The 12579-nt window shown below is 44.7% G+C and overlaps 1 protein-coding gene across 21 annotated transcripts in view; it reads right to left on the bottom strand.

The window, feature by feature from the left end:
• Positions 1–12579, bottom strand: part of AMOTL1 (angiomotin like 1) — a 174168-nt gene that overhangs the window by 75950 nt on the left and 85639 nt on the right. For 19 of the 21 annotated variants that reach the window (XM_074015088.1, XM_065528897.2, XM_074015093.1 and 16 more), the window contains 2 exons: positions 8030–8179; positions 2538–3462 (listed from right to left, as the gene is read on the bottom strand). In XM_074015088.1, coding sequence (XP_073871189.1) covers positions 2538–3462; positions 8030–8179 — 1075 coding nt within the window. The remainder of the gene's footprint in view (positions 1–2537; positions 3463–8029; positions 8180–12579) is intronic. The other 2 variants (XM_065528901.2, XM_045371154.3) reach the window with 1 other exon arrangement.

The raw sequence follows: 12579 nt of genomic DNA, 5'->3' as shown, positions 1-12579 counted from the left end.
GAATATCACACACTGCTGAGTTTTAGGTCCAATCCTTGGAGTTCGGGCCATGTTAAATGTGTTTGAAGCAGGGATGGTGTGGATGCAACACTGTTTACCCAGTCAGCCAAGGGCTGCACCACTGGAGCCATGCTGGCTAGCCATGGCCCTGTTCACAAAGGGGCCTTGTGGCTCTGGGGCCCAGCCTCAATGGCCTGTCTGTTACGTCTCCTGAGACATTTCATGCGTCATATCAACCAGCTGCCAAGCCTGGCAGTCAGCTCAAATCCCTCACACATTTCTTCTTCTTTCTAACGTCATAACTTTGAGACAAATGACCTCCAAAAGTGTTCCCCTCCTCCCCTGACCATTTCTCCCACCTCACATCACACCTATTACCAAATAACAAAAGGCAAAGTGATCCACTGTATGCATTTTATGGTATGTATATATTACTTTACAAAGAGTAAAGCAAAGAAGAGGAAGGGGATTTCATTTCAGGACAGTTTCCCCTCTATCACGCTCTAGAAGCTGAGGTAAATTATCGGGAAAAAGGGTGAAATACAATAAGCCAAACTCTGGTATGACGGTGGAATGACATCATGGCTTATTTTAAACACCTGTGGTAAATCATTGTGATGCGAATACCAGGGGTTTGATCATTTATGACACAAGGAGCTATAAAGGGGGAAGAAGAGCCTCCTGGGTCCCATCTTGGATTCCTGGGAGGAGTCGGGTTATGCCCACTTAGGGAGAATGCGTTCTCCTGCCTGGCCAATATCTCACAGTTGGTTATGCTGCTTCCGAGCTGGCATTCTCAGCCTAATGTGGGGAAACGTGTCAGTGCTGGGAAGCCAGTGGCAGATCAGGCCACTCTCCCTCTGCCAAGCTCCAGCCTCTGCTTTTTCAGAAGATGTACAGCCAAGGTATGTCCTGCACATAGCCACTGAGGTCGTTTGGGGAAACCCTGGCTTGTTCAATTTAGAAACAGATAAATAAAGCCCTTCATGAAAATGACATATCCAATAACAGGCAGTGGCCACGTGTCTTCTCTGTTCATGTTCCCTGCTCCTCCTTCAAAGTCAGCAACATCTAAACACTTCTGACTCCCAAAGTGTCATCTTCAGACCCAGTTTATCTCCTGAGAGCTTGATTCATAATTCCCTTATTTCCATCTTCCCTGTTCCAGAACTTCTGTATCTAACCAGTCCCTAAACCCTGTCAATTCTACTTCCCTACTTCTCTTAGCACATAATGCTCCTCTATTCTCACTGCCCAAGCTTCAGCCACCCTCACCAATTCTGATCTGGACTACTGAAAGCATCCTGGAGCTCCTTGTGGCATCGGTCTCCCTTCCCTCTAATTCATGCACTGCCACCAAAATCAGCTGTTAGACATCCACATACCATCCCTACCTAAGAACACCGCTTTTCCCAATTGCTTATGGATAAATTCTAAATTCCTTAGTATGACACCCAGAGACTGTGATCACCAACTTCCCTGTCCAAACACACCTCAACCAAACGGGTCCCAACTTCCCTGTCCAAACATATCTCCTGTCACTTCTTACCATACCCTGGCCCACCAGTGCTCTGCATTATTGCCACTCATTCAGACAAAAATCCTCATGACATCTTTGTCTGAAAACACGGCACTCCCTCGCACAGCACATAGTGCTACTTCATCTCTACCCTACAATTCTGATTTATCCTTCAAGTTCCAACTCAAATGTCACCTCCTCTGGGAAGCACTCCCCAACCCCTCTAGTTGTGAGTTATACCATCCTGTTATCCTAGCATTCTCTGTCCTAGAAAAGCACATTGCATGGCAATGATCTGTTCAGATGCTGGTTTCCTCCAAGATAATGCTATAGGGTCCTGAAGGGCAGGGACCCCATCTCTGAACCAGGAACAGGGCTGTAGAGTAGAGCATACACTCAGTAGGTGCTGCTGAATCCATCAATCAACTGGAAGAATACAAGTGAAGGCTGTAGGGAGAATTAGGGCAAGGGAATGAATAGATTTTGGCCATCAGGATACTTGAATGTAGCCCCCAGTTGCCTCAGAGTTCTGTCTATGAAATTCATTAATCTCTCCAGGCTTTAATTTCTCATCTGTTGAGTGAGGGATGGCACTATGTGATTTCTACAGTCCCTTTAACTCCTCCATTCTAGCATTCAGACTACATTTTCCTTTAAAATCTACAATGAAAAAACCCTCTGGTAATAATATGTTCCAGGAGTTTGGACGGTCTACACAAAGCCACTGGAAAATTGCTACTTTGCCAGGCCACTAGGCAGAGCTCCCAAGGATGGCTAACAAGTGAGGCCCCTTCCCTAAACCCATAAATCCCCAACTGCCTGCTGCTATGGTTGGAGAAAATCTCCCAGTTGCCTTCTACTCTATTTCACCCGATATATTCTGGCCACAAAGTGTTTTATTAAATACCATGCACAAGGAAAAGAAAAGCCTGATGACAAAAACCTAATCTGCTCTGAAAATAATAAATGCTAATAACATGACTGCTGAATTTGGAAAGCCTCTACAGTTGATAATCACCTCGTTACCCCATATTCAGGGGGTGGCTGGTACCGCAGGACGGCCACATCTGTTCTCACAGGCTGAGGAGCAGGGTAGGGCTTGACCATCTCGTGGAGCATCCCGGGGTGCTGGTCACCATAGAAAAGTCCGTGCTCCTGGGTCTTGCTGACTGGGGACATCATTTGCTTGGTCTTGAAGGGGTACTCAGGTGGAGGACCCCGAGGGTCCAGCACTTTACCTGCAGGCTGAGCAGGGGAGGGACCCCCTCCTGCTTTGAAGCCCTTTCCATTCCCCGAGCCAGGATGGTGTTGCTTGGCCCCATTCCTCTCCAGGGACAGCTGCATGATTCTCTCGCTGAGCGAGCGGACGTGACCCTGCTTCAGTTCCTTCAGTGCCTCGTCCTTATGCGCCTGTCCACTGTTGGCACGGTTCACAGTGGGCCTCCCCTCAGTTCGGGACTTCTGACTGGTGCCCCCTGCCATGTAGTAACCATGGCCCACCGCCCCCTGCTGCTGTTGCTGCTGCTGCTGCTGCCCCCTGAAGAACTGCGACTGTGCTTTGGCCTCCTCGTAAGTGGGCAGTTCCTCATTGTTCTGCTGAGGCTGCGTGGACCGGACCTGTTTCTCCATCACCGTATTGTCCACCTGGTGTTCTTGACCCTGCGGTTCTTGGCGTGCTGACTGGTAGACCATTTGTGGGTCTTCTTGAGTGAGGTTTTCCGTGGAAGAAAAGTTGTTTGTAGGGTGGGCTGGTCCTGCACTCCCTGTGGCCTGGTGCTGAATGGCCAGCAAGTTCATGTTCTCGGTTGGGGTGCCATACCGCAGTTGTTCCTGGATCAGCCGCTGCAATACTGTTCCAGCTGCCGCATCCTCGGAACCTCTCATTTCCACCTCTGAGATCCTCAGGAAGTTTGGGGAGTGGCAGTTACAAAGAGGATCTTCAACTAAAAGATAAACATAGGAAAAAATATATCAGGCAGTTCCACAGGAGATACACGCCTGTGGCCATGTGGTACATAATTAACATTCTAACTACAGCAAAATTAAAAATAAGATTTCAAATGCACCATCACCTCCATGTACCTGGCAATGTCTCATGGAGTTTTCTCCTCCAATTTAGAGTGAGTCTACTATTCCCCATTCCCTCTCCTCTGCTTCCCCCTAAACACTGTTCCATCCTTCGACCCCCCCTTTCCTCTGATCTCCCCACTGGCCCTTTCTCTTCATCACATAAACATACCCAAGTCTTTCCCATCTTAAAAAAAATACAAGAGAAAACCAAATCAAGCCAAAAGAAACCTTTTCCACCTTTTCTTGGCCCTCCCATATACCTCTAACTACCACCCTGTATCTCTCTTTTCCTTCTCTTCTAGTTGTCTTTGGTAAGTACCCTACACTTGCTGTTGTCTCCCCTTCCCAAATGCTCCATCCGCTAACCTCCCCACTGTTCTGACCAGTAACCAAATCCAATGAGAATTTTCCAGCTCTCATATTATGCACTTAACCTTTCTGAAGCATCTGACATGGTTGGTCACCCTCTTCCTGCAATGCTCTCCTAATTCGGCCTTCAGGTCACCCCACCTCTTGGTCCTGGCTCTTGCCTCTCTCTATGCACCATCTCTGGCTCCCTTCTCTCCACCTGTCCTTTTAATTCTGGTGTTTCCCACAGCTCTGTCCTGAGTGCTCTTCCACCTTTACACATCTCCCAGTGACATCATACCTACCCCTCGTCATCAGCTACTGACTCATGACCCATACATCTACAACTGCCAGATGATGGCCCTGAGTCCTTCTAACTTAACATGTCTTCCTCACCCTAAATGTCTTTACCCATCCATCCCAACCCCTGTATTCCCTGCCTCATCTACTTTCTGTCAAACCAGAAAACTGAAGGTTTTCCAAAATTCCTTCCTCTCCCTTAACCCTAACATCCAGACAGTCACTGCCTGTCCATTTGACCTTCTCAACATCTCTGCCAACCCTCTTTCTTATTCCTGTGCCAATCTCCAAGTTCATCATTAATAACTTCAATACAAGGACAAGAACTACTTTAAACATGTATATGATGTGCCAAGTATTGTACTAAATTCTCTCCATGTGTTATTTCATTCATTCCACATATGACACTAAGAGGTAGATACTAATTCCCTCAACTTACAGGTGAGGAGAGAGATTCACAGAAGGTAAATCGCCAAGGCCACCAGGCAGGAAGAAGCAGAACCAGGATATGACACCAAATGTGTGTTCATTCCGCATTACAAGTTCTCGGCATCACATACCCAGGTCATTCCAATAGCCTCCTTATCGATTTCCCTGACACTCGTCTTATTCCCACTTCCAAACCCACTCCTCTGACCCCAGTGTATCTGGCACACTACCTTGAAAGATTGTTCCAATAGGTAAATCTAATCATGTCACTCCTCTGCACCAAAATTCCTCAATAATCAATTACAGGATGAAACTGACATTCTATCATATGATGTAGCAGGTACTACCTACCTATCCAACAACATTTCATGCTGCTCCCATCTCCCACTGGCAAACCTTTGGAGTTTAAGCTCCAGCAACACTTATGTACATATAGTTTCCAAGACATGTTAGCTCTCTCCAGCCTCTGGACCTTTGCTTGTCTTCCCTCTGCCTAGAAAGACGCATCTTACCATGTCTCTTGGGAAAATTCTTGGACAAGTGATAGCTCCAAAGCTACCTTCCGAGTAAAACCTTTCCTGCTGCAGCCCTGCAGGCCTAAGCCTCTTTCTCCAATGTCCCCACTCCATTTGTATATATCTTCATTGCAGCAATTCTCACAGTAGATGGCAATTATTTATTTATACAAGACTCTAAACTCCTTAAAGGGAAAGATCATGTCTTCTCATCTGGGTCTCCCCAGAACAAAGCCCAATGACTGGATGTCATAGGGGGTCAGATATTTAACCAATAAAAGAATACCTGGCCGGGCGCGGTGGCTCAAGCCTGTAATCCCAGCACTTTGGGAGGCCGAGACGGGTGGATCACTAGGTCAGGAGATCGAGACCATCCTGGCTAACACGGTGAAACCCCGTCTCTACTAAAAAATACAAAAAAAAAAACTAGCCGGGCGAGGCGGTGGGCGCCTGTAGTCCCAGCTACTCGGGAGGCTGAGGCAGGAGAATGGCGTAAACCCGGGGGGCGGAGCTTGCAGTGAGCTGAGATCCGGCCACTGCACTCCAGCCCGGGCGACAGAGCCAGACTCCGTCTCAAAAAAAAAAAAAAAAAAAAAAAAAAAAAAAAGAATACCTACATGAGCTCCATGAAATAAAAAATTTAGCCCATTCCACAACAGGACTATTAAGTAGTGCATTAAGGATATTATTATAGCATTATGGAAGTAAAAATTCTACCACTAACTACTGGCATGACCTTAAACAAATCGCTTTCCCTCCCTGAGCCTCAATATCCTCCTCTGTGAACTGAGAGAGCTGAACTAGATCATCTCTAGGCAGCCTTCACTCCTACAAATTCATGTAATGATGGCTCTATGTTTTATATGTACATACGGCACATCATTTTCCCAAAACAGTCTTTCTTCCCCAAGTTCATCTTTTCTTCCTATAAATGAGATTCTCAAATATGAGTCATCCAGAGAGAAGTGTCATATTCACTTCTGACCTTTTTATCCTTTGCTCTCCACATTTAATCAACTGCCGAGCTCATTTTTCTCAGTCTACAGTGAAATAAGAAAAAAATGAAGGTGGTGTGATATATATAAGCTGTGTGTGTATATATAAGCATATACACATGCTTATATATGTATATTAATACATCTATATGTGTATGTAAACAGATATATGCTATTAGAAGGTTCATAACTGCCCTTTCTGAAGCAATGGACTGTCAAGAATTACATCCCTCTTACTTTTTCGGTATTAAAATATGAAAAAAGGTGACAGCAGATGACACTGTTACTGCCCTTGCAATAGCAAAATACTGTAACTCTGTGATGGACCCCTAATTTTCATTAAGAAATGTCACATTTGTAAGAGTTACAAATCACAACCAAGCCCTAGTTTCTACACCAACAAGCTCCCCCATCCAATCCATTCTTCCGTGCCCTCAGCCACTCTCTGGGTTCCAAGTCTCCCTGCCAGCCATTTAGACACCCTGAGTGGCCTCTCAATATCTCTTGTCCCTGGCTCCTTCTCCTTTCAATCCATATTGTATTATGACCTGCCTTCCTCTGCCAGATTCAGGCTCCAGAAAGCAGAGAGTTCTGTCTGTTATATTCATGTGTTGCCTCCCCAGTGCCTTGAACCCTGCCCTGATACACAGAAGGTGTTCAGGACATGATTGTTGAGGAAACGAAGCGAGTATACAGACTGGTTCCTGAAGCTCAACTTTGATCATAAGGCTCTCCCTGTCACCCTTACCCCCAAAATCTCAGTTCTGTGGCTTCTCTGAACCTCTCTCCTCTGAAAATGGAGAAACTTTCATATCTGCCTCATAGGAATGTATGTGAAATAAACTGAAATTTATCCCTTACCTTCAGAGGATCAATACTGTAACTGAGATATAAACCCAAAGTTCAACAGCAAAAAAATTTTAAACAATAAAAACAAGCTATTAAAACTCTACACAAGAGGAATTGCCAAATATTTGTAATAAACCATTAACTACCCAAGGAAACATAGATCGGTGTGGGTTGGACTGGTCTGCTCATTCACTCTACCGTATTTCCTGAAAACGTGTTACAGTTCAGGCATTGGGACAGGTGCTGGGTTACGAGAGTAAAGAGGACACAGTCCTCCCCTCGGGGTAACTGATCTGAAAGACTTAATGGAACAAGCACATTCAAATAGGAATAAAATTTTAAAATAAAATGAATAAAACTTCAAATAAAAATATATTTCCAAAGGAAAATGATATATTTGGATGAGTAATAAAGGAACAGATCTCAACAAACATGAAAACTATTGAATTCCCCTTTCACTGAAGAGAGAGCTGAGTTATATGCACATTTAGCAAGAACCATGACATCCTTCCCTAAAGTGGTTTAAAGATTCCCTCACAGTTTAACCAGTCTTAAAAGCCCTCAAAAATAGATAGGAAGTTTTTACAAAAGAGACAGCTTCTTCCTTGCTATAGTTCTGAATTACTTCTTTTAACTTCTAAATTATTTGCAAAAAGAGATAAAAACGAAAGCAGAGAAGGAAAAAAGAAATGAGATTCTGAGAAAGGGGAGAAAAAAGCATTTAGGAATCAGAGAAAAACGGGAAATAAGTGGTATAATTCTGAAGTTCCTACACGTTTAGGTATGACGCTCTCAGAGAAAATCACATATTAGAGTAAAACAGTCTATTAACACCTTAGCAAAAGATGATTAAAAATAAGGCATCTATCAACAATCGATAATCCAATATGATGATTTTAAAAACAAGATTAGAGAATAAACATCTGAATTATAAAAAAGAGCTAAAGATGAGAAATGTAAGATCATTTTGCTTTTCCAACACAAGTGCCAGTAAAAGGACTTACCAACTTTTTCCCTGATGCTACTGGTTGCCGCCACCGTCAAAGCAGATGTTTCATGCCTCCCAGAATAGAGCTGAAAGTCTGGGGAAAAGTAGGTGGCGTCTTCCAGAACCTGGACAGGACTACTGGGGCTATAACAAGCAGGAGGGGAGCCTGGAGGAAAGAAAGCGAAGTGAATATGAGTGCCAATCAAGTCCTCCTTCCTTCCTGCATGACTCACAAGAACCCACCAGGCATTCTCCCACAGCGTTTCAACTTGGCCGAGGGAGCTCTGTCTTTTTGATTCATAAAATTCCAAAGTTACTATTCAGAATTATCACAAGTCCAGCCACCCACCAAAATGACCCGTGAGGTCAACATAACAGTCCTCAAGACACACTGAGTGAAGGCACGAATGCTCTAATGCTCTCACACAACCTGGCAGCAGCACCAGTGAAAAGTCAAGCCCTTTGCGGGACTGAATGTATCACAAAATTCTGAATGGTCAAGGTTGGGGACAGAAGGGAGGGAAGCGGGGAGGCCACTGAAGGAAAGCTAAAATGGGAAGAGCAGCTGTCTCTCAAAATATATAAAAGATACAGAAAGGAGTGGTCATTCTGCCACACCATGTGTTAGCAAGAGAATGTGCTCTCTGCCCCACTCAAAGACTTCTGGAGTCTCATGTTACAATGTGGAGCTGGGGCTATGGGGTCTGGTCTTCTGCCAAGCACTGGCCTTTCAGCTGCAGTTTATCTGCTTCACATACAAACTGGAGTGTGCTTCCTGTTCCAATTAAACGTGACACTGTATTCAGTCCTTCAGTCACTGAACATGAGATAGTACTACAGTAACACTGATACCACACACACAACATCTGTGGGAACATTCGGCAGGACGGGCCCAGGCTGTTTTCCCTCTCTGCACTGATTCCTCTGCGTGGGCATCAAGTTAAGGCTCTTTTCAGCTAAAGTAACTTCTTTTACTCTGGGGAAAGAATCATAGTACTTTTTAAAAAACTGACATCCTTGCCCAAAAGATAACTTCATTAAAAGAAAAATCCTGTTTTTCAGCTATGGCTTCCAACTGGTAATTTGAAATTTCTCACTAGGTTTGTTATCTACCCATTTCCCACAAGGCCATAGTTAGTAGTAAGTGACTAATTATTGATCCAAACGACCATAAGACAGGAATGTCCTCATCTTCTTCCGGAGTGTCTTTGCCTCAACATACGAAACAGTATGTGCGTGCGTGCTCACATGTATTACAGGCACATTTTGGACTAGAAAGAAAAAGGATTCTGACAACAATTTTTTTTTCTTATATATTTAAAATAATGTAGTTGTAATGCCCACTTTAAAGATGAGCATAAACCGAGTATGAATGATACTATATGAAGATCAGTCTAAGACTTCAGTTCCAATGTATTACAGTATCTGCCAGCCTTCTCCTTTTGGCCAACCTGGAAAAACTAACCTGAAAAGAAACTCAGCCCCTTTCTGGGCATCATCCTCTACATCTATAAATCTAGAAGTCTAGGGCTAAAATTAGGAATCACGGATGACCTGGATACGAAGGCAAGTCCTAATCTGGCTTCCTCTTTCAGGCAGGTGGAAAAACGGTGGAAAACGAAAAAGATACAAGGTGCAATTCTGGCTGCACATTAAAATCACCTGAGAAACTTTAAAAATCTCTGTACCCAGGCCCCACCCAGACCTATTCAATGAGAAGCTCTGAGGATAGGGCCCAGGCACCTGTATTTTATAAAGCTCTCCCAACGGTTCCAATGTGTAGCAAAACTTGGGAAGCTCTAAGCAAGAGGGAGAACAACAACAACAAAACCAAACCACAAAACACCTTTCTGTGCCTTCATCCCCATCCCTCTCACCAAATCAGAGTAAGAGAGGAGTTGAGAGCGCATATGCTTCAATTAAAGAAAGTGTGGTGTTTTCTTAAAATAGACACTGAGTCAGGAATGCCATGTGCCAGCATATTACAACTTCGGGTGATTCTATCCACTCACATGACTAAGAATGTTAAATGAAAACAGAGCAAACTGATAATAAAACTGAGATCCAACTAAAATATATATGTGTGTGTGTACATATATATGAATATGCATATAAAGAAGAGTGTAGGGGTGTGTGTGTGTGTGTGCGCGTGCGCGGGTGTGCTCTCAATGTGGAGCTCAGTATGGATCCCAGCATTAAGCCATTCACAGTCACTACAAGGTTGGTATGAGTTACTTTTCCACGCCTTATCTCATGGCCTGCCAACTGAGAGTGGATTTAAGAACTCCAGACCACAGAACACTACAGAGGGCAATCCTTGAAGTGGGGTCGGTGCACAGAGGACAGCAAAGATATGCCTTCATCCTTCGCCATTGTTTCCTCAACGTTATGAAAGAACTAAAGCATTTCACACACCTTCACACACACCTGAATTCACACTGAAGGACAGGATGCCTAACTGTCAAGACATGTCAAAGATCACTTAGGACGTCTTCACACATACCCAGGGTCCCGCACGCCACTGAGTTACACTCCCACTGCTGCCGACCACTCCTCAGTGCTGAAGAAAGGCTGGCGAGCAGAGCAGATGAAAACAGACCCGGCAGATGAACATGCCAGGTACCATTCACTCCTCTGAAGCCAAGAGACAACTGGCTGAGCTATCCCAGCACTGACACAGCCTCAAGGAGTCACTTTAACTGCTAGCTTTCTCACTTGAAAGACAAGGAAATGCGACAGTAATGTGAGTCACAGAGTCTACCCCGGATTCCAGGGCCACACAACAAAAATCTAATGGAGGTTGCAGTTCCACCCTACATGTACCTAATCCTTCCCCGCCTATTTTAGTTCACTGTCTTCACTGGGAACTCCTGCAACACAAATTGAGTCTACTTTCTTAGGGAAAATGCAGGGCACGTGATCTAAGCGACAAGGTCAAGGATATCCAAAATGAGGAATTGGAAAGAAACCTATGGCATGAGAGGGAATCTGTCCACAGGCCAATAATACAACAGGCTCAAACATGTCAACAGTTCATGGCCAGGACTGAGAGCTGGGAGAAACCACAGAAGCCTCCCAGATACCACTACCACCCAGAAAGCCCCTGCAGAGCCTGGCTCGGTCCCAGGGCCTGAGCAACCGTGCCAGTTTTTAGGGGAGCCCACAGCCTGCCAAGGACTCCACTGGCTCTACAGTGTGTTCTGTGTACAGTGTAGCTGCCTGTAGGTGCTTCATAAAGACCATTCCCATACAAGCACTTCTGGCCGTTGTAAGTAACTTTTAGATATTTCTTTCAAGCCAGAACCTTATCTAAGAATCACCACTCACACAGCTTTAGTCTGCACAGGGAAAGTGGTAAAAGCAATGGAAAACGAGCTAAGGTCTGAGTAAAGGAGTCAGCTCTCTGGGCAGTCTCCCACTGGGGAGGAGAAAGTACAGTGCCTAGGGCCCTTAACCTGAAGAAAACCTAAAGATCTGTTTTTGCTGCACTCAACAGAGGATGAAATTCTAACATTCTAGTTTAAGGGTACAACATTTCTGCCTTATATTGCCTATGACCCATTTCACCAAGAATGGCTCCTTTTTCTTAAAATCTGCACATCATTTGTCAACATGAAAACTCCTTTGCTTCTCTCTCTCTGAGCGTGACTGCTTTTTTGGCTTGCTTTTCTGAAGCACTGAAAACTTCCTTCCCATATGGTTTTATGCATTACTTTCTTTGTAACAGAGGCCTTTAGGTAATGTGACTCTGAGCGAGACTGTTTTCCCTACTCAAGAGTGGCAATAACAAGGGCTTCATTGTTGAAGGGAAAAAAATGAATTAAGGTAAATGAAGTGAGGTGTCTCGGGGAGGCAAGAGGAGCAACAGAAACCATGATGAGCCACTCCTCTGCTTCACCTGCCACTGGAACGACTAATTCCCGAGGGTCCATTCCTGAATTTGTCCACAGGCCAATAATACAACAGGCTCAAAGTCTCCATGAGTTTTAAACCCTGGAGGAGGTGAAACTGTCACTCCACTATCACAACATACAACTAGGAAATCACTTATCCTTAAATTCTACTTCCGGCATGCCACTCCCTTACACATAATGATTTAGGCTATAACTTCAGGGTGCAATTTTCGTGGTTTTCAAGGCTGTCTCTAAACAGGGCGCCTCTCTAGCTGTGCATAGTCCTGCTGGTCCCCTCAGCAACCCAGCATCCTGTGAGCATGTCATCCTCATTCTCCAAGTGTCATCTTCTGGCTTCACATGCACCCCTAACTACTCTAAAGTGCATCCTAGTAAATGCACCTCTTCAGTTTACCTCCTCTAGAACGCCTCTCAACACCACCCCCCATGCCCTGACTGGTCTCCCTTCCCTCAAGTGTCACCACAGTTATGATCTGAGGCACACAAAACTTGGTACTTAAATTTCATCTGCCTAGTGTTTTGCAGCAGTCATTTAATAGGCTGGTGTTATGGCCCTGGTGAAGTCATTAGCCCTTTGAAGACAGGCAGTGTACTGTGTACTTGCTAATTTCTGCAAGCATGTAGCATGTAAGACGTATGCTTCTTACTATGT

The sequence above is a fragment of the Macaca fascicularis genome, chromosome 14 (assembly GCF_037993035.2).
Source record: "Macaca fascicularis isolate 582-1 chromosome 14, T2T-MFA8v1.1".
NCBI lineage: Eukaryota > Metazoa > Chordata > Mammalia > Primates > Cercopithecidae > Macaca > Macaca fascicularis.
This window is presented reverse-complemented; position numbering and strand designations above follow the sequence as displayed.